This window comes from Carassius gibelio, chromosome B22, assembly GCF_023724105.1.
Source record: "Carassius gibelio isolate Cgi1373 ecotype wild population from Czech Republic chromosome B22, carGib1.2-hapl.c, whole genome shotgun sequence".
Lineage (NCBI taxonomy): Eukaryota > Metazoa > Chordata > Actinopteri > Cypriniformes > Cyprinidae > Carassius > Carassius gibelio.
In genome coordinates, this window is record NC_068417.1 from 6,377,894 (window position 1) to 6,396,995 (window position 19,102).

At 35.4% G+C, this 19,102-nt stretch overlaps 2 protein-coding genes across 2 annotated transcripts in view; both read left to right on the top strand.

Moving 5' to 3' along the window:
- The window catches only part of LOC127987694 (uncharacterized), a 2,462,016-nt gene that overhangs the window by 1,917,563 nt on the left and 525,351 nt on the right, over positions 1-19,102 (top strand). The window contains exon 135 of the mRNA XM_052590053.1: positions 2,462-2,638. Coding sequence (XP_052446013.1) covers positions 2,462-2,638 — 177 coding nt within the window. The remainder of the gene's footprint in view (positions 1-2,461; positions 2,639-19,102) is intronic.
- Positions 10,754-12,413, top strand: LOC127987725 (E3 SUMO-protein ligase KIAA1586-like). Its single transcript, XM_052590117.1, has 2 exons — positions 10,754-11,469; positions 11,650-12,413. Exons 1-2 carry the CDS (start codon positions 10,984-10,986, stop codon positions 12,355-12,357), a joined length of 1,194 nt encoding a protein of 397 aa, XP_052446077.1. The 5' UTR covers positions 10,754-10,983; the 3' UTR covers positions 12,358-12,413.

Below are 19,102 nucleotides of genomic sequence, written 5' to 3' on the forward strand. Positions count from 1 at the left end.
AAGTCGCAGCTGACTATAAGTCGCAGGACCAGCCAAACTATGAAAAAAAATTGCGACTTATAGTCCGGAAAATATGGTAACACACACACACCGTGAACAGACACACGCACACTCTCTCTCTCACACACACACACACACAGTGAACACTCTCTCACACACACTCACACACACACACACACACACACACACCTGCAGCGCTGAGGAACAGTTGTGGTTCAGTTCTTGCTCGAGGGTCTCATCTCAGTCAATCACCGGAGATCACAGTAATCCAGCTCATTAATGGACCTAATTATTATTATTATTATTTTTTTCTTATTCACTCAGACATGTACAGTAAAGAATGACAATTACAAAAAAAAGTTACAAATGTCTTTAGGTAAATTGTAATTCAGAAACAGAATTTTCTTGATTTCTCACATTTAAACCCAATTTTCACATTTAATGTTATTTTAAGTAGTTCAGTAGTTCATTCTGTGTCTACTTTGTTCATCTTTTTTTCTTCTGTTTTTGTTTATGGTCATATAATAAGATTTTTGATAATGTTTTATTTATTACACTGTATGGTGTTAACACATGATGAATTACTCACACATGAACATAACGTGTCTGATTCATTGTGTTTTCTCTTTCTGTCTTCAGTCTGTGGGGATGCAGGATTACAAAGAAACAGTGTCTCATCCTGACTTCAGCTCTGAAATCAAACCCATCACACCTGAGAGAACTGAACCTGAGCGGGAATGAACAACTAGGAGACTCTGGAGTGAAACACCTCAGTGATCTACTGATGAACACACAATTCAAGCTGGAGAAACTACAGTTAGTATCATTATACTCTACAGCAGTTACAGTCAGATTGATTTATGAATGTACCCTTGTGATTTTTAATGAAAATAACTATCACTTTCTCTCATAAACACATCTCTTCTCTCGTCTGATAATGTGAAGGCGGGAAAACCTGTCAGTCACATGAGATCACAGCAATACATTTACATGTATTCATTTAGCAGACGCTTTTATCCAAAGCGACTTACAGATGAAGACAGTGGAAGCAATCAAAAACAACAAAAGAGCAATGATATATAAGTGCTATAACAAGTCTCAGTTAGGTTAACACAGTACACGTAGCATTGGATTTTAAATAATATAATAAATAAAAAGAAAACAGATAGAATAAAAAAAAGAATAGAGCAAGCTAGTGTTAGAGGTCTTTACGTCTTTTTTTTTTTAAGAATAGAATTAGAATAGTGAGTGTTAAAGTTCGAGGGTCAAATAAAGATGGAAGAGATGTGTTTTTAGTAGATTCTTGAAGATGGCTAAGGACTCAGCTGCTCGGATTGAGTTGTGCAGGTCATTCCACCAGCAGGAAACATTTAATTTAAAAGTCCGTAAAAGTGACTTTGTGCTTCTTTGGGATGAACAATCAAGCGACGTTCACTTGCAGAATGCAAGCTTCTAGAGACACATAAGTCTGAAGTAACAAATTTAGGTAAATGGGTGCAGAGCCAGTGGTAGTTTTGTAGGCAAACATCAATGCCTTGAATTTTATGCGAGCAGCTATTGGAAGCCAGTGCAAATTGATAAACAGAGATGTGACATGTATTCTTTTTGGCTCATTAAAAATTAATCTTGCTGCCGCGTTCTGGATTAATTGTAAAGGTTTGATAGAAATGGCTGGAAGACCTGCAGAGAGAGCATTGCAATAGTCCAGCCTGGACAGAACAAGAGCTTGAACAAGGAGTTGTGCAGCATGTTCCCAAAGAAAGGGCTTGATCTTCTTGATGTTGAATAAAGCAAATCTGAAGGACCGGACAGTTTTAGCAATGTGGTCTGAGAAAGTCAGCTGATCATCAATCATAACTCCAAGGCTTCTAGCTGTTTTTGAAGGAGTTATGGTTGATGTGCCTAACTTGATGGTGAAATTGTGATGAAACGATGGGATATTGTTTGCAATAGCAAACAATTATCAGCTTTTCATCAAAAACTCATGAATTCCTGACCTTTAGTTTTGTTTTAAAGCGGTTTCACTCAGACATGCATCAAAATAAGAACAAAATATGATCACAAAATCTTGTACTTGTTGACTGTAATCTACAATATTAAAATATCTTGAATTAAATTTTAATTTCTGAACAGAATTTTCTTTATTTGTTACATTTAAAATAAATTTGAACATTTTAATGTTATTTTTAAGATGCTTCTGTAGTTGATCCTGTATCTTAATTACATTATAAATCACAAACCCCTCTTTTTTTTCCTGGTCTAACTAAAGATTCTTTAGACTTGAAATGTAACTAATATCCTCAATACCCTAGTTTTTTTATGGCTGTGTAATTATTTATTTATAGTTTTCAGGTTTCAGCAATATTTTATTTATTACACTTAATGGTGTTAACACATGATGAATTACTCACACATGAACATAACGTGTCTGATTCATTGTGTTTTCTCTTTCTGTCTTCAGTCTGTGGGGATGCAGTATTACAGAGAAACAGTGTCTCATCCTGACTTCAGCTCTGAAATCAAACCCATCACACCTGAGAGAACTGAACCTGAGCTGTAATAAACTACTAGGAGACTCTGGAGTGAAACACCTCAGTGATCTACTGATGAACACACAATTCAAGCTGGAGAAACTAGAGTTAGTATCATTATACTCTACAACAGTTACAGTCAGATTAAAGATTACTGTTTACTTTCAGGAAAAAGAAAAGAAGGATGTGACGTGTGGCCAAATATAGTGTCCCATACTCTGAACATGTGCTCTGCATTTAACACACACACACACACCGTGAACACACACACACACACACCGTGAACAGACACATGTACACTCTCTCTCTCACACACACACACACACACAGTGAACACACGCACACTCTCTCTCTCTCACACACACACACACTGTAAACACACACACACAGTGAACACACGCACACTCTCTCTCTCTCTCTCTCTCTCTCTCTCTCTCACACACACACACACCGTGAACAGGCACACACACACACACACACCGTGAACAGACACATGCACACTCTTACAAAAACACACACACACACACTCAGACATGTACAGTAAAGAATGACAATTACAAAAAAAGTTAAAACTGTCTTTAAGTAAATTGTAATTCAGAAACAGAATTTTCTTGATTTCTCACATTTAAACTCAATTTTCACATTTTATTTTATTTTAAGTAGTTCTGTAGTTCATCCTGTGTGTACTTTGTTCATCTTTTTTCTTCTGTATTTGTTTATGGTCATATAATAAGGTTTTTGGTAATGTTATATTTATTACACTGTATGTTGTTAACACATGATGAATTACTCACACATGAACATAACGTGTCTGATTCATTGTGTTTTCTCTTTCTGTCTTCAGTCTGTGTAGATGCAGTATTACAGAGAAACAGTGTCTCATCCTGACTTCAGCTCTGAAATCAAACCCATCACACCTGAGAGAACTGAACCTGAGTCTGAATCAAATAAAAAACACAGGACTGAATCACTTATGTGACGTACTGAAGGATTCACGCTGTAAACTGGAGAGATTGAGGTCAGTAACATTCACAGACAAGAATCAAAATGATGAAAATCACTTTGTTTAACTCTTATGTGCTGTTCAAGGTCTTTTGAGACCCCAAATGATGTTTGCTGAAATAAAAACAAATGTTCCCTTTATCTAAATGACATGAGACTTTGTACAGTTGTCAACACTTGGTGCTCTACAAATAGAAAATTAAATTGGATTGATATCTGGTTGTGTGTTAGTGTGAAAAAAGTCACTCTCTAGAGACCCGCATTGAAATGAATGAGGAAATGATCAAATCGATACCTTTTCTTCTTAATTTATCAAATAAAATCAATAAATCCACCACAATTCAGACCACAAAATACACAAAGATGAACTGACAACCCTTCCACACGTTCACAATGCAGAATGATTACGCTCACATACACTCCCAAAAAACAATCAATTGGACACTATAAAAATGTTGATTTTGTTGTTAAATCATTTGTCAAAATGTCTGAAGACGTGACACCCAGCAATTTTAATTTATTTTTATAAACATAAAAAATATCATAAATCCTTAAACTACACAAATTTGGAGTAAAGACATTAAACGAACAGCACATAAGAGTTGAACAAAACACTTTATACTCAATATCTCACGATGAATGTGTTCACATTATATTTGTTAGATTCTTCATCTTAATGATTTGTTTGTAAGATGATCTCTCTTCCTCTGTTTGTCTCTTTCTAGTCTTCGTGACTGTGGCATTACAGATGTTTCTTCTTTAACTCAGTCTTTGACAAACACAAAAGCTCTGCAGTTTCTAAAAGAGCTTGATCTGAGACACAATAAGATTAGAGACTCAAAGCAGAAGCTCATTGATGTGCTACGAGACTCAAACTGTAAACTGAGGTGAGTAAACTTCACTTTGTGATATTAAAGAGATTCATTTACCTCTGATATCTGAACAAATATATACTTTCAAATATTAGTGAAAAGAGTTGATCAAATGATCATCAAGCTTTATTTCAAAGGGTTTGTGTCAGAATGAAATGTAAAGTTGATAAAATGTTGAACACAAAGGAGGAAAGAGAAGAAAAGCAGACTGTCACAGCTTTCTACAGCAACAGCTGCTTTATTAATGAGATCAGTAATAGTGAATCATTAGAGTTTGAAATAGATTTGTTCAGATTGTAGGAAAACGCTGGTAAAATCAGAGCAGATTCAGCTTCAGCTCACAGTCGTCCAGCATCACATGATCAATGTCTCTGTCTCTTGTGTGTTTTTACTTTGACAAGCAACACGTCACATTACTTTACACTTACTTTCTGTAAGAGATAATGTACCTCCAGCCGCTTGTTATCACAGAATAAACCCGACAGGGTGATCAGGACTTGTATCCTCCTGAAGAGACTTATTCTGTGATAACATCCGGCTGCATCTGCATTATCACACTTATTATATGCTTTCTTGACACACAAGTGAAGAATTAGACACAATTTAGATTAAGCTAAACACTTTTGCTCAATTAGCAACAACTTGAACAACAAGACACACTTTGAACAATGTCTCCTCAAGTCTACTATTAACAGGAATCTCCTGCGGTTTGGTTTGAGGGTAAATCCAGTCAGTAACTGAGGCACAAGCTAATAGCAGTTGTGTTTGAATGAAACGAGTGAGAGCGCGGTGATGTGATACGAGAGAAGTCAAAGAAACGCCCGACTCAAATACCGTATGACTGTGTGTTATTCTGCTGCTAATGACACACACCTAATGAATAACACACCTCCGAATGTCACCACTGACCAATCAGAATCCAGTATTCCAGCGAGCTGTGCAATCATTTCACTTATTTACTGAGACCAATACAAACATGTTTAAACTAGAGACAAACAGCTTTAACTAGTGACACATTTAACTGAAAGATTTGTGTTTTAAGACTAAATCATATTTATATTTGTTCCCTGTCATTTATTAAAACCTGACAGAAGTATAGTAACAAATTGTTAATTTGTTTCACTGAACTCTGATTATCTTCTCTTCGGTTCTATCCCCAAAAGTCTCTGATAGCGATCCATCACCGAAAGTCCCATCAATCACAAGAAATACCTCATTGAGTGAAATCACCAAAATCTGATAAATGCTGTATCTCATAAAGTGAAGTGATCTTGAGAGGAGCAGTAAACATCAGCTAAAGATCCACAGAAGAGCTTCACTACTGTGTCTATGAGGAGAAATAAATGTGTGATAAATGTGTAAATGTGATCCATACAGGTGAAGAGACTCAGACTTTACAATCAAATAATGCAGCATGTGTGTTAGAAACATGATATTGAATGATTAATGTTGCTTTAGTATTCAAGCAGATGATCATTGTGTTTAATGTAAAGCTGGAACAGAGGAGGAAGAAGCTCAGATGAGTCTGTCTGGCTCTTCAGTTTAATAATATTTTTCTATTAAACTCATTCATAATGATTCAAATGTTTCAATGTGATTGTCAAGTGCAGCACTTAAATGTGTCAAAAGATATAAAGCAAATCTACAATGTGTGAAACTTATCTCATGTTTTCTACACATTGTTATTCTATTTGACTTTATATTTAGTTGTGTGTCTGTTGTTAATGTACAGATATCCAGTATATAGTGTTTGTTCTGTGGATGGAGTCTCTCCTTCATCAAATCAACTAAACATTTTCACAAGTTAACTGTCATGATTCTGCCTTCATGTCCTGACTTTTCTCTAGTCTTGAGGCAGGATCATGACAGACCCGTGTTTTGTGTACAAGCACATGGCCTTGTCTTTGGGCCATGTGCTTGTGTTGTCTCATTCCCTTGCCCCGCCCCCCTTGTTATCCTAGTCTTGTTGTGATTGCCGTATCTGTGCCACCTGTTGTGTCTTAATTAGTTCTCCTATTTAGTTCCCCTAGTGTGCTCTGTCTTTTGTCGGTTCATTGTTCTACTTATGTGTTCCACACTGTGATCGTGTTCCACATATGTGTTCCTCACCAGTGATTGTTCCACACTGTGAATGTTCCTCGGTGTTCCACATATGTGTTCCTACCTATCAGCCTCGTGAGATATCGTGTCCTTGTAACCCCTCTAAGAAGTCTTTGTCTAACAGTAAGTGTTTATTTGTAGTTAGTGTTCTCTTGTTTTGAGTCCTTGTTTATCCTGTCTTGTAAGGATATTTAGTGTCTACCTTAGTCCTTGTTTTCCCCTTTTTGTATTTAATAAACCCTTTGTTTTGTGATCCCTGTCTGCACTTGAGTTCCTCCTTGCCAAACCCTGACATTAACATCATTTGTGTCTTTCACTCTCCTCTAAATACTCAAACACATTTAGTCTTTTTAACACTTTTATATTTTCATGTAAATAAAATGCCACATACATTTAAAAACAAGTGATATAAAATTTAGTTTTAAATATAGGCTAACTTCTAGACATGAAACAAAGCATAAATAGCTAATGCATAATAACAGAAATGTTCCCATCATATGTACAGCGGGTAAAAGAAGTCAGCATTTTTATTTATTTATTTGTTTTATTTGTATTTTTCTCAGTTAATATATTTCTAAAGGTGCTGTACTTTCTTAATTGCGCCGCATGAGTAGTTGTTGGTCAGAGATGTTTTGGAGCAGAAGATCTACAGGATTCTGGAGGTTCATCATGTGGAAAGTTGATAGTTAGGTAAAGTGCTTCTGTCGTTCTCTAACATTCAGATCTGTAAAGTAAGGTGGAAAGGACACAGCTCTGATACAGATTCATTCTAGTGTTGGACCTCCACATATTGTTCAGTGTTATAAAGCTGTTTCTGCTCTTGCTAATGCGTCTCTTGATGTCATTGTCTGTCCTCCATCATGTCTAATGATGAAGCCCAGGTCTACAAACTCCTCATTTCTACAGAGGTCTGCTCCTGTACTTTAATTGCTGAGGGGTTTGAGGTGTTCAGTGTTATCATCTCTGTTTTCTGCTTGTTGATCTTGGAGTCTAGTTGTCTGAGTCCAGATGTTTTCTCTGGTGAGGGTGTAAGAACAACAGCTAATCATCAGTGAAGTCAAGATCTTCTCTGGATAATGCTCGACTTAAACAGACAAACACTTCATGAGTCAACTGTCAGCTTTCCTCACAACGGAGAGCTCAGACTCAGATGTTGATAAAATAATCTTATAATATTCATACACCAGACAGTTAAGTATCTAGAGTACAGTATGCACAGTGTGTAGTGTGTCATTCAGGATTTCATTTGGATATAAATTAAATCCAAGCAATGTCTATTTAGTTTTATTAATGAATCTAAATGAAACCATCAAATGTTCAGCAAATGAACTTAATGAACTTTGATGCTTGAGCAACAAATCAGCATATTGGTATGATTTATTTTTTCAGATCGCGAGCAGGACAAACAACTATGCCTGGGACTGTCATACACACACTGTAAAACCCGTTGTTGAAATTGTTGAAAATTGTTGAAACAGATTACATCGATCAAGTCAAATTAACTTAATATTTTTTAGTTCAATAAAATATATTTTTTTAAGTGTGTGTTACCATACACTGTAAACCCTAATAAGATCACAGAACTCTTAAGTTTAAAAATTACATTACATTAAAAATTACATTTCCAGTTGCCTTAAATTATCTCAGTTATCTTATAAATATTGATATTTCTCAACTTGTAATTAGAGAGTGCTTCACTCAAAATTTTCTTTATTTTTCAACTCATTTAATGTGGGAAATACCCTCAAATACAGTCTATTGTTGTCCATCCTAAACCGAACCACAGGCTCTACTCTTCACTACAACGGTAACACTACAAAAACAACATAATAGAAACCTTTGTAAGTTCTGACATAACACAACATTTAAGTACTAACTTCAGTCCCTCTATGTTAATCTTGTGTAAAAACACACAAAATAACACTTAATTTCTACATTTATTTTCCTTGTTTTCTGATGCAAAGCATGCTGGGAACTTGAAAACGCAATAATTTTAAAGTTCACCTTACTACAACAATTTTGAGTTTACAGAACTTATTTAAATATTTACATTTACAGACTGTGGGAGCGAGGTCGCTGTGTGATTGGCTGACAGAGTGATCCTTCCACACATGCATTGATTATTACACCGAAGACAAACATGCAGATCAACCGTTTTTGTTATGAATTGTATCCTATTTTCTGTTATTATGTATAGCCTAATAAAATTAGTGTAGTATTTAAGGTTAAATGGAGAAAAGGGTTTTAAATTCAATGCAAAGAGGCAAATTAAAGTCATTTTGTGGCATTTGTTTACCCACTCTAATAAATATACATCTATGTACCCTATTTTTCGGACTATGAGTCCAAAAATACGTCATGATGAGGAAAAAGCATATGGTAAATCGCACTGGACTATAAATCGCATTTATTTAGAACCAAGAACCAAGAGAAAACATTACCGTCTCCACCCGCGAGAGGGTGCTCTATGTCTTCAGTGTAGACTACAGGAGCACTGAGCAGCGTAGAGCGCCCTCTAGTGGCTGTAGATGGTAATGTTTTCTCTTAGTTCATTTCTCTTGGTTCATGTCAAATTAATTTTGATAAATAAGTCGCACCGGACTATAAGTGGCAGGACCAGCCAAACTATGAAAAAACGTATAGTCCGGAAAATACGGTAGTCTAGTTGCTCAAAAGAGTATTGCAGGTCATAACTGCTTAGTTATTTTTAGGTTTTGCATTTGAATAAATATTTAGTTTCAAATTATAAATTTTAAAAAGATACTAGTATAAGCACACAAGTGAATATTAATGCAATAAAAATACTGAATTTAACCCAAGAAAAGTACAGTAGGCCTATTCATGTGAATTGATAGTGAATCAAGAGATCGAAATTGATTAATGGTCATCAGCATTGCAATCGTATCAAATTCTTTCTATTTTTTCCCTCTTGTAGAAACACTATTGTGACAAAACATTTAATGTAGTCTCTCATTCACCACTATAGAAGTTTACCCAACTATGACAACTTCCGCTTGAAAATATGAAAGGGTTGTGTAACTGCATTCAAGATAAATTAGTTAAATGAAATAAAATGCCTACATGTGCACTGTTCAAAATTTATCACCATTAATAATAACCTTGATAAGTAGCATGATTATCATATAGTGCTTTCTTAAATATATTCGCAGTAACGGCAACAAATATAATATTACAACTAACATCTTACATTATTTTCAGATATGGACAAGGGAAAGAAGAGAAGAGCCATCACTGACTTTTTTGAAGGGTAAGCCTGTTTATTATTATTATTATTATTTTAATTTCAAGATTCTTCTGGATTTTTATTTTAATTTCTGCTCTTTAAAAGTGACTTGGTGTGTCCCAGGCTTAAGACACTTAATCAGAAAAAATATGTAAGGAAAACACTTTGAAACATCAGATTGGTATGTAATATTTATTTCTTGTAGCATACAGCCTAAGAGGAGCCTCATCGGTAAAACGCTTAACCAGGACACTCAAACAGCACAGCACTTACATTTATCACCCAGGCTACAAGAAAAACTAACAGACCTGCCCCAATCCAGGACAAACCCCAATACAGACAGACCAGCCCCAATCAGAGCAGACCAGACAGACCAGCTCCAATCCAGGACAACATTAGTCAGCACATCCACAACAAACTGTTCACATCCAGCCCAGTCCATGAGCACAGCTTTGTCCCTGCTTACTAGTACAGACAGGGTAATACACTTCAACAAGCAACAGCTTGAGGCATGGACACAGCAGTACTCCCCTTGGTTATACTTAAATGGAAATAACGTAGGATGCACATTCTGCAAATATGCCAAGCGCCTTTTTGGAGTCCAAAAGTGAGTACAGGTGGCAGAGGAGTGGGCTTCTGGAGAGGTCACAGCAAAAGATGTCAGGGCCATGAGAAAGAAAATCTACAAACACAGAGACAGCTTAACTCACAAGGCATCAACAGATATTCAACAGCAGAAAGAGAAAGAGGTGTTGCCCACCTTGACAGAAACTTTGAATGCTAAAGTTCTGTTGGAGACAGTGCACTCATTTAGAAAAGCACATTTTGTTGCAAAGGAGAAGTTAGCCTTCTCAAAAATGTATGGATTGGTTGAGTTACAAGAAATGAATGGAGTAAAAACCGTCTCTTGTCACAAATCTGATCACTTTTGCATTAATATAATAACACACAAATGAGGAAAAAAATTAAAATTAAAAGTGCTGGTTCTTGGATCTGTCTTACAGTAGATGAAAGCACTGCATTTGGGAGAAGCTACCTCATCCTATACCTCAGAGGAGATGTGACAGGAGAAGGTGAGACAGAAAACATTTTTTTGGATTTGATTTAGCTGGAGGAAGGAACAACTGCTGATGCCATATACAAAGCTCTCAAAAAGAGTCTCCTGGAAGCTGACCTGGATGATGCATACCTCAAGTCTCATCTGATTTGCATAACAACAGATGGGGCATCTGTGATGACTGGAAGACAGAGTGGTCTTATCACAAGGCTGAAAAAAGACTATCCTTTGCTGGAGAGTATCCACTGTCTTGCTCACAGGCTTGAATTATCAGTAAGTGATGCACTTAAGTCAGTCACAGGTTGCAATCACTTTGAGATATTTATTTCAAAGCTGTATACACTGTACCATCAATCCCCAAAGAATGCCAGACAACATTCAGAGGCAGCTTCTCAAGTTAACATCTGCCCACTTAAGATTGGTCACATTTTTACCATCCGCTGGGTAGCAAGTAGTTTTGTGACTTTACAAGCTGTTTGGAGAGACTTCCCTGCTCTGGTTGCACAAATGAAAAAAAGAGCTGAAGATGGATCTCGCTCTGATATAGAAAGAAAAAAATTCAGTGGCTTTCTGAATCGCCTCACATGCACTGGCTTTGTTAATGACCTGGCAACCATTAAAGATGTGCTACGTGAACTTCACAGTCTGTCCCTAAAACTTCAGGTAGGTACAGTGTTTTTCTTCAGATTAAGTGTGAACAAGACCGTTAAATTGAGGAATATGTAAAATCTATCTATCTATCTATCTATCTATCTATCTATCTATCTATCAAAATACTTCAAACTTTTTCAAGCCAACTTCAAAGTTTATCTAGTTTAGATTTGTCTTTTTTTAATTTTTCAGAACAGAAGCACTTCTCTTATGGAGGCCACACGAGAAATAAAGATGACAATTGAGGTGTTGAAGGCTTTCAAGATCACCCCAGGGAAGTCAATGGAGAAAGCAGCGGAAGCTGTTCAAGTAGGAGAATTCAAACAAGTGCCCTTACGTTCAAGCAAGGAAAATGTAAATAGATTCCTATTCCTCCAAGCCATCATCGACAGTCTCTCTTCACGAATGCCTGACACAAATCTTAGAAAGATTATAACACCACTGGATCCCCTAAACTGGCCAAAATCCAGGGAGTCTCTTAATCTTTTTGGGGAGAAAGAGATCCACGACCTGGCAAAGATGCTTGAAGTACCAAGTAGGGAGGCAGTTGAGGACTTCAGAAATTGGAAGCTCAACAATGATCAGAATGGGAAGGTCCTCAAAAAGTTGTTGACTGCTAGCAAAACATACCTGGCAAGTTCTTCTGAATGTGAAAGAGGCTTCTCTGTCCTCAATGCCACTGCCACAGATGCAAGGAATCGCCTTCAAGTCAGGAGCCTCTCTGCAGTACTTTTCATTGACATTAATGGCCCCCCTCTCAAGATGTTTGACGCTTACCCGTACATTCAGTCTTGGCTTAGGGAGAAACATTGTCTGTCAACTGGCAGTAAAACAGGGAGACGAGACAAATCTGCTGAGAAAATCAGGCCACTGTGGGTTGTTCTAAACACCAGTGAATGAAGCAATGCTGGCACTTTCTTTAAAAGTAATGTTGTGCTTACCATTGTTTTTGCTTATTACATCTTGTTGTTACAGATTTTTTATTTAATTTTACATATAGTAAATGCTCAGCTGCAAAAACATGTTCTGAAACACACAGAGTAAATGAAATTCACAAGTAAAGTAAATGAAATTATATGATTATATGAAATAAATAATTACAAATGTATATTAATAGTTTTTTTTTTTTGGGGGGGGGGGGGGGGGGGCAAGAGCTTTGACACAATTCGAACTTTATTCGTTTTATTAAACACCTGCTATCAGATGCTTCATTAGTGGCCGGGTTTCTCGTCAACGATTGATCTGAGAGTTTAAGAGCGTTTTCTGAGTCATTTTACGATCGTTCATTATTGATTCACGTGTGTTTCCCAGAAATGCACTTAACACAATCTCAGTATCTGTGCTTTAAGAGCTGCTTAGAGTCGCTGTCCATTTGTCAAGTGCTGAAATCTCATCTTATAGAGTGACTCGTGATTGTAGCACACGCTCGTTTACTGAAATGTTCATCTAATGCTGTGTTCAGACTCTGTCAGCAGATTGTCATTTGACTGACAGCTTCTGATCAATGTGGAAGCAGCCAAATATCTCCAAATGAAAGAAAACTCGGGTTTATCTTTACAACAATACCCTTCACAAGGTGTTCAGATGAAGAAAAAAAGAGGATAAAACTCCAGAAGAAGGACACAGATTCAGTTCACATTAAGAGGAGCATCCAGCAATTCCAGCTGATAAAAAAAAGAAGATAAAAAAGTGATAAATGTAACTTGTTTATATCTGTAGACACGCTTTGATAGATGTGTGTGGGATTAATGGGAGGATTATATCTTAAAGTTACTGAAATATTGAAGAAAACATATTGTAAAGTCATCAAAGACATGAGAAGACATTTACAATTACCCATAGAAGGTAACTCAAACAATACAGCTACATTTGTTGCAAATATTTTATTTATTTATTTATTTTTGACCACTCCCTCTTATAGATATGAAGATTAGTAAAATATTCATTTATACAATGCCCATGTCTCTTTTCAAATAAGAATAGTTTTAGAAATATTATTCCATCAAAATTATTCAAATTTTATATTCACTTTCCTTCAACTGGCCATAGATTCAGTCATAGTTGGCAGTTTTCAATATCTTTAGGATATAAAAATATTAATGATAGTATGTATTTTTGAGATAGTGATTATATTTTTGAGATGAATATTTCTATGCATTTTTTTTTTTTACTACAAGTGAACTATTTACCATCTTCACAGTCTTTAAATTGTGATCTAAAAGAGTTTGTTGTTATTTCCTCTAGTGGACAACATTAGTATTACAGCCTTCATCTCTGTTAGCTCCCTGAGCAGCAGAAATTCATCAAACTTGACTTATTTACCTATATGTGTTGTCCATGTGTATGAATTTCTGAGAAATTATGGATTAAAACACTGAAACATTCCCTTTATAACTTAAAACTGGTCATGTTTAATTGTTACAGCTGAAATTGACATTTTGTGATCAGCACACCATGATCACCATTTTTGTTTCCACCACCATTTCTCTTCTCTGAGAAACAGCAGGACCCAGGAGAGGCTGAATGCATTGTTCATGCTGTCAATGGAGAAGAGACTGGGACTGAGATGATGATTTCAACCAGAAAGAAAACCAGGGAGGAATCTGACAGCCGGAAAGAAAACCAGGGAGGAATCTGACAGCCAGAAAGAAAGGAGAGACAAATATATTTTCAAATAGTGGCCACCCAGACAGCAAGCAATTTCGGCCCAGGTCTGGCCCACATGGATTTCATGCGGGCCAGATGTGGGCCGGATCTGGGCCAACACTATGTTGCTGTCTGGGCAGTGATTAGAGTGATCACAGTGTGTTTGTGTGTGTGTGTGTGTGAAACTGATACTGATAATAAAACTACTACTTTTTTCAACTGTTATATTTATCTAGCAGTAATGATGCATAATCACCTGATAAATGGCTGTTTACAGTCCTGCAATACTAACAGTTTAATTTTTCAGTTTGTTTGTGCACCCACAAAAGTGTTTTTTTTTTAGCACCAGCCTTCACTGATTCACACATTATAGAAACGAAAATGATGGTGTATAAAATGTATTTTTATAATCATTTATAATATTCAGGAGAAAGTCTGTGAAATGAGGGTCAGAAACTGAAAAGTAGAGGATTTGTTCACTCTTAGAATAGGACACACTGGACTAAATCAGACACTGTTCAAAACAGACAAACATCAACAGGTTTGTGTGAAAACTGTGAGGAAATGGAGTCTGTGTTACGTGTGTTATTGGAGTGGAGGAAATATGAGGAGGAAAGAAGGGAAATTATTCAAATGATAAAGACAGACATTGTAAATGATAATGATCAGAAGCTTTAAGAAGGAAATACTTGTAATGTGGTCAAACATCTCATGATTTACCTAAAAAATACAGGATTGATGGAAGGAATATGATTAATTTCTAAATGTCCACGTTTATCATACACTGCTCCACACTCTAGGCTCGTAAGTGGTATTAATGCACCTTTAACATTAGTTGTCAGCCACCAATCAAATAAAAAAAGAAGAAGCTTTTCTACAAGCAAAATCCTGACCCATACTTTATTCCAGTTGGTGGCGGTAATGCAACAGTTAGGCTGCAATCCGCCAATAAACACCGAGGAAGAAGAAGTAGAGCCCAGCCGATGACGTCAGCACTCGCGCGCGCTTCAGTTTGGCGGTTTTCTGAGGTGAGTAGTTCGCTATTTTCACGCAATTGTAAAATCCTCTTTACACCTTTTGTTTCGAGCAAACTCTTTACATAGAAAACTGTAAGATGTGGAAATACTCTGATGTTATGAATGCGCTAAATAACATTATAAATGTGTTCAGATTCATAAGGACAAATCACAGTGTTTGATAAAGATGTGTTTCTATCAGCAAACAGTCAGAATAAAGTGAGCTGATCTGCTGCTGATCCTGAATGTCTTGTTTAATGAGTGTTTATAGTCTGAGACTCATCAATATTATCAGCTGATCAAAATCCTCTTTATTTCATGATAATAGATCCTGTTTTCACCTCATTCATTATACTGATGACTTCAGATCTGTTCATTGACACATTAAGATCATTTTATTGCTGTCAAGATCAGAAAACAACACGGTTATCAGTTATTGTGACATTACAAGATGAAACTATCACAACAGCATTTATTCATTAGTCTGTGATAAACCATGTTTCATATAAAACACAAAACTGAAATGCATTCAGTTCAACTCAATTCAGTGGTGCTTTATTTGTACCTTGCAAATTTGTAAAATTATAGAGTGAAGTTTTCCCTGGAAACCACAATTGAAAATTTAACATTTTAAAGCGTTAAAACGAGTAGTTCATGTACATTTTAGTTCAATATTTGATATATTGTCAAAGTTGACTGTTTATGCTCCATTTGGTTAATGAAAACGCTTACAAACGCTTCTCTGAGCAACACACAGCAGTGTTTCATTACTGAAGGATTCGTGTTTGTGAATTTTTAATCATTTGAGTCAATGATTCAGTTCTCCATTTATAAAGACATACCCTGTGTCTCAATGTTCATACTATCATCCTAAATAGCGTGTGAGATTAGAAGAAGTGTATAGAAATATAATGTAGGAACCAGTTAAATGTCCTTGTTAGTTTTTATCATATTTAGTCAACCTTATCCTGTTTAGTTTTAGTCGACTGAAAGTCTCAACATTTTAGTCTAGTTTTAGTCAATGAAAACTTGACATGTTAATAGTAAGATTATTATTAATTAACCGCACAGCAGTATTAAGTTTGGCCGCCATTTTTAATTCAGTCTTAGTTTTACTCAAATGTACATTTTAGTAATCATATTTAGTCAACCCTGTCCTGTTTTTGTTTAGTCAAGTTTAAGACAACGAAATGTATGAGCATTTTAGTCAGGTTGTATAATGGCTAAACCGATCAGAATTATTTTTGCTCTAAATTATAATCGTAAAGTTTGTTGTTCTTTGAGAAATGTTTTGATTTATAAAAATCATTTCAGGTTTAAGAAGTGTTTCAACATTGCATCAACTACTGATGAACACATTGATTTTTATTTGAATCATCACTCTGTTGATTATTTAACCATGTGTTACTGTGTATTTGGAAGGTGTTTGTCTTTCAAACACATTAAAACACACAAATTCACAAACTTTTGTCATCTGATCCTCTTTCACCAAATATATTTACTTGAAGTACCCCTGAGATTTAAAAAATATATATTTTAATAATTAACACATTTGCATGTTCATTATTCTCTGATGTTGGTTATGTCCACATGACATGCAGGTAAACAAATGAAATGTTAAACTTTTAGTAAGATTTTATTTTATTTTGATTGGTTTTAAAATTATTTATTTTAATGTATCATTTTTTATGATTTAATTAATTAGCTTTTTATTAAAGTCACAAACCCTAGTTTGGGAAACCTTGATGTAATGTAATGTTTAATGCACTTCATGTTAATAACAACAAATGGAATATATATATATATATATATATATATATATATATATATATATATATATATATATATATATATATATATATATATATATATATATATATATTAGGCATGGGCCGGTATGAGATTTTGATGGTATGATAACCTTAAGCAAACACATCACGGTTTCACATTATTGTTGTTACAGCTCTGAAATGATTGCGAATCATTTGAGACAGTTCGGGAGTTCGGAGCGGGTTCGCGAATCATTTGAGTCAGTTTGAGAGCTCGGAACGGGATCGCGAATCATTTGAGTCAGTTTGGGAGTTCGAAGCGGGATCGCGAATCATTTGAGTCACTTCGGGAGTTCAAAGTGGGTTCGCGAGTCATTTGAGTCAGTTTGGGGCATACCTGTCAAGTTTTGGATTTGAAAATAAGGGAAATTTTCCAGCGCCCATTGCAAGCAGTCCCACCACCCCAACAAAGCTCCAGTGTCCCTTACATTTTAAGACAGGTGTTATAGCCCAAATGAAAACACAAAAGGGTATATATGAAGAGCATTTATTTAAAGGCTTATTTGCATATTTTCTGTTAATTTAACATTGCTTGTTTTTACATTTACATTTTATTTTAATTCCATACATTCTTCTCATTTCATATTGCTTTTCTTTTACAGTTTTTCTTTTCATTTCACAACTTTTCTTTTACTCTTTTAGTGAGTTGTTGTACCAATGTGTTGCAGACTTTGCATTCTTTAAAAAAGTAAATTCGCTGTCCCATTTATCACGGTATTTACACATGGGTTTTGGTTTTTTGGCAGGTGTGCCTTCACTCTCTATCGTAGCATCCATTATCCGTCTCTGTTTTTTCTTTTGTTGTTGTTGTTTTTCCCACGTTATAACTCATGTCATCTGACCTCACACACCCCTCGCGACAGGCTACTACAGGTGGGAATTATCGCGAGACTAGTGACAGAGCTCAGATTGGGAAAGTTTTTATTATTATTATTTTATTAAAAAAAAAAAAAAAAATACGGGAGATTTACGGGAAAATACTAATACGGGAGGACGGCGGGAAAGAAGGGTAAAATACGTGACTTTCCCGGCCAAAACGGGATACTTGACAGGTATGGTTTGGGGATCGCGAATTATTTGAATCAGTTCGGGAGTTCGTAGCGGGATCGCGAATCATTTGAGTCAGTTTGGAGATCGCGAATCATTTGAATCAATTCGAGAGTTCGGAGCGGGTTCGCGAGTCATTTGAGTCAGTTCGGCAGTTCGGAGCGGGATCGCGAATCATTTGAATCAGCTCAGGAGTTCGTAGCGGGTTCGCGAATCATTTGAGTCAGTTCGGGAGTTCAAAGCAGGTTCGAGAATCATTTGTGTCAGTTTGGGGATCGCGAATCATAGCTGTATATGGATAGGCATTTTTAACTAATTTAGTAGCTAGTTCTAATTACTTTTTTTCCACGCGTGTTTAGGTGCGATATGTGAACTCGTATTTTTTGTTTTAAAAAATGTGTTCTTTTTAAATGACTAGGGGAAAAAAAAACTTGACAAAATATATATTTTGTTTTTGAGCAACATACAGAATGTTAGAAACAGAATTAGTTTATTTTTATTTTTCTCTTTGATTTGTTTCCTAAAAATAAAAAAATAAAGACTGACATCTTTAATTAACCTAAATCTGTTATTACAGTTATAAAATTCATATCATTTAGTTATATAATAATAATCATACACATAATTTGATTTAATAATAACCCAATGTGAAGCAAAAACAGAATGTTCTGACAAGCTTTGTGAAATTATATATATATATATATATATATATATATATATATATATATATATATGTATATATATATATATATATATATATATATATATATATATATATATATATATATATATATATATATATATATGTGTATATATTACTCTTTGTATTTTTATGTCAATATGGTAGAATATTATCCTATTTAACTCAAGTTAGGTCAAAAGTAATCTAAAAGTAGTCTGATTAGATTATTTGTATTTATTATGTACTTCACTCACGTTCAAATATCTACGTAAAACAAAATGTTTTGCATAACACACGGTGGTACAGTGATAACACTTAATGGCACATATTTTACTACATATTTAAACTGCGCAGTGTTTTTGTATTTTATTATGATAATGAAGAGACTGCATTGTCAAAGTAACTGTGTGTGCATGCTGCCCCAG

Excerpts from the sequence above, each read along its gene's own strand:
- LOC127987725 (XM_052590117.1), top strand. The coding sequence starts at position 10,984 with ATGACTGGAAGACAGAGTGGTCTTATCACAAGGCTGAAAAAAGACTAT. Across the intron at positions 11,470-11,649 it reads GTCTGTCCCTAAAACTTCAG|AACAGAAGCACTTCTCTTAT; the intron begins GTAGGTACAGTG and ends TTAATTTTTCAG.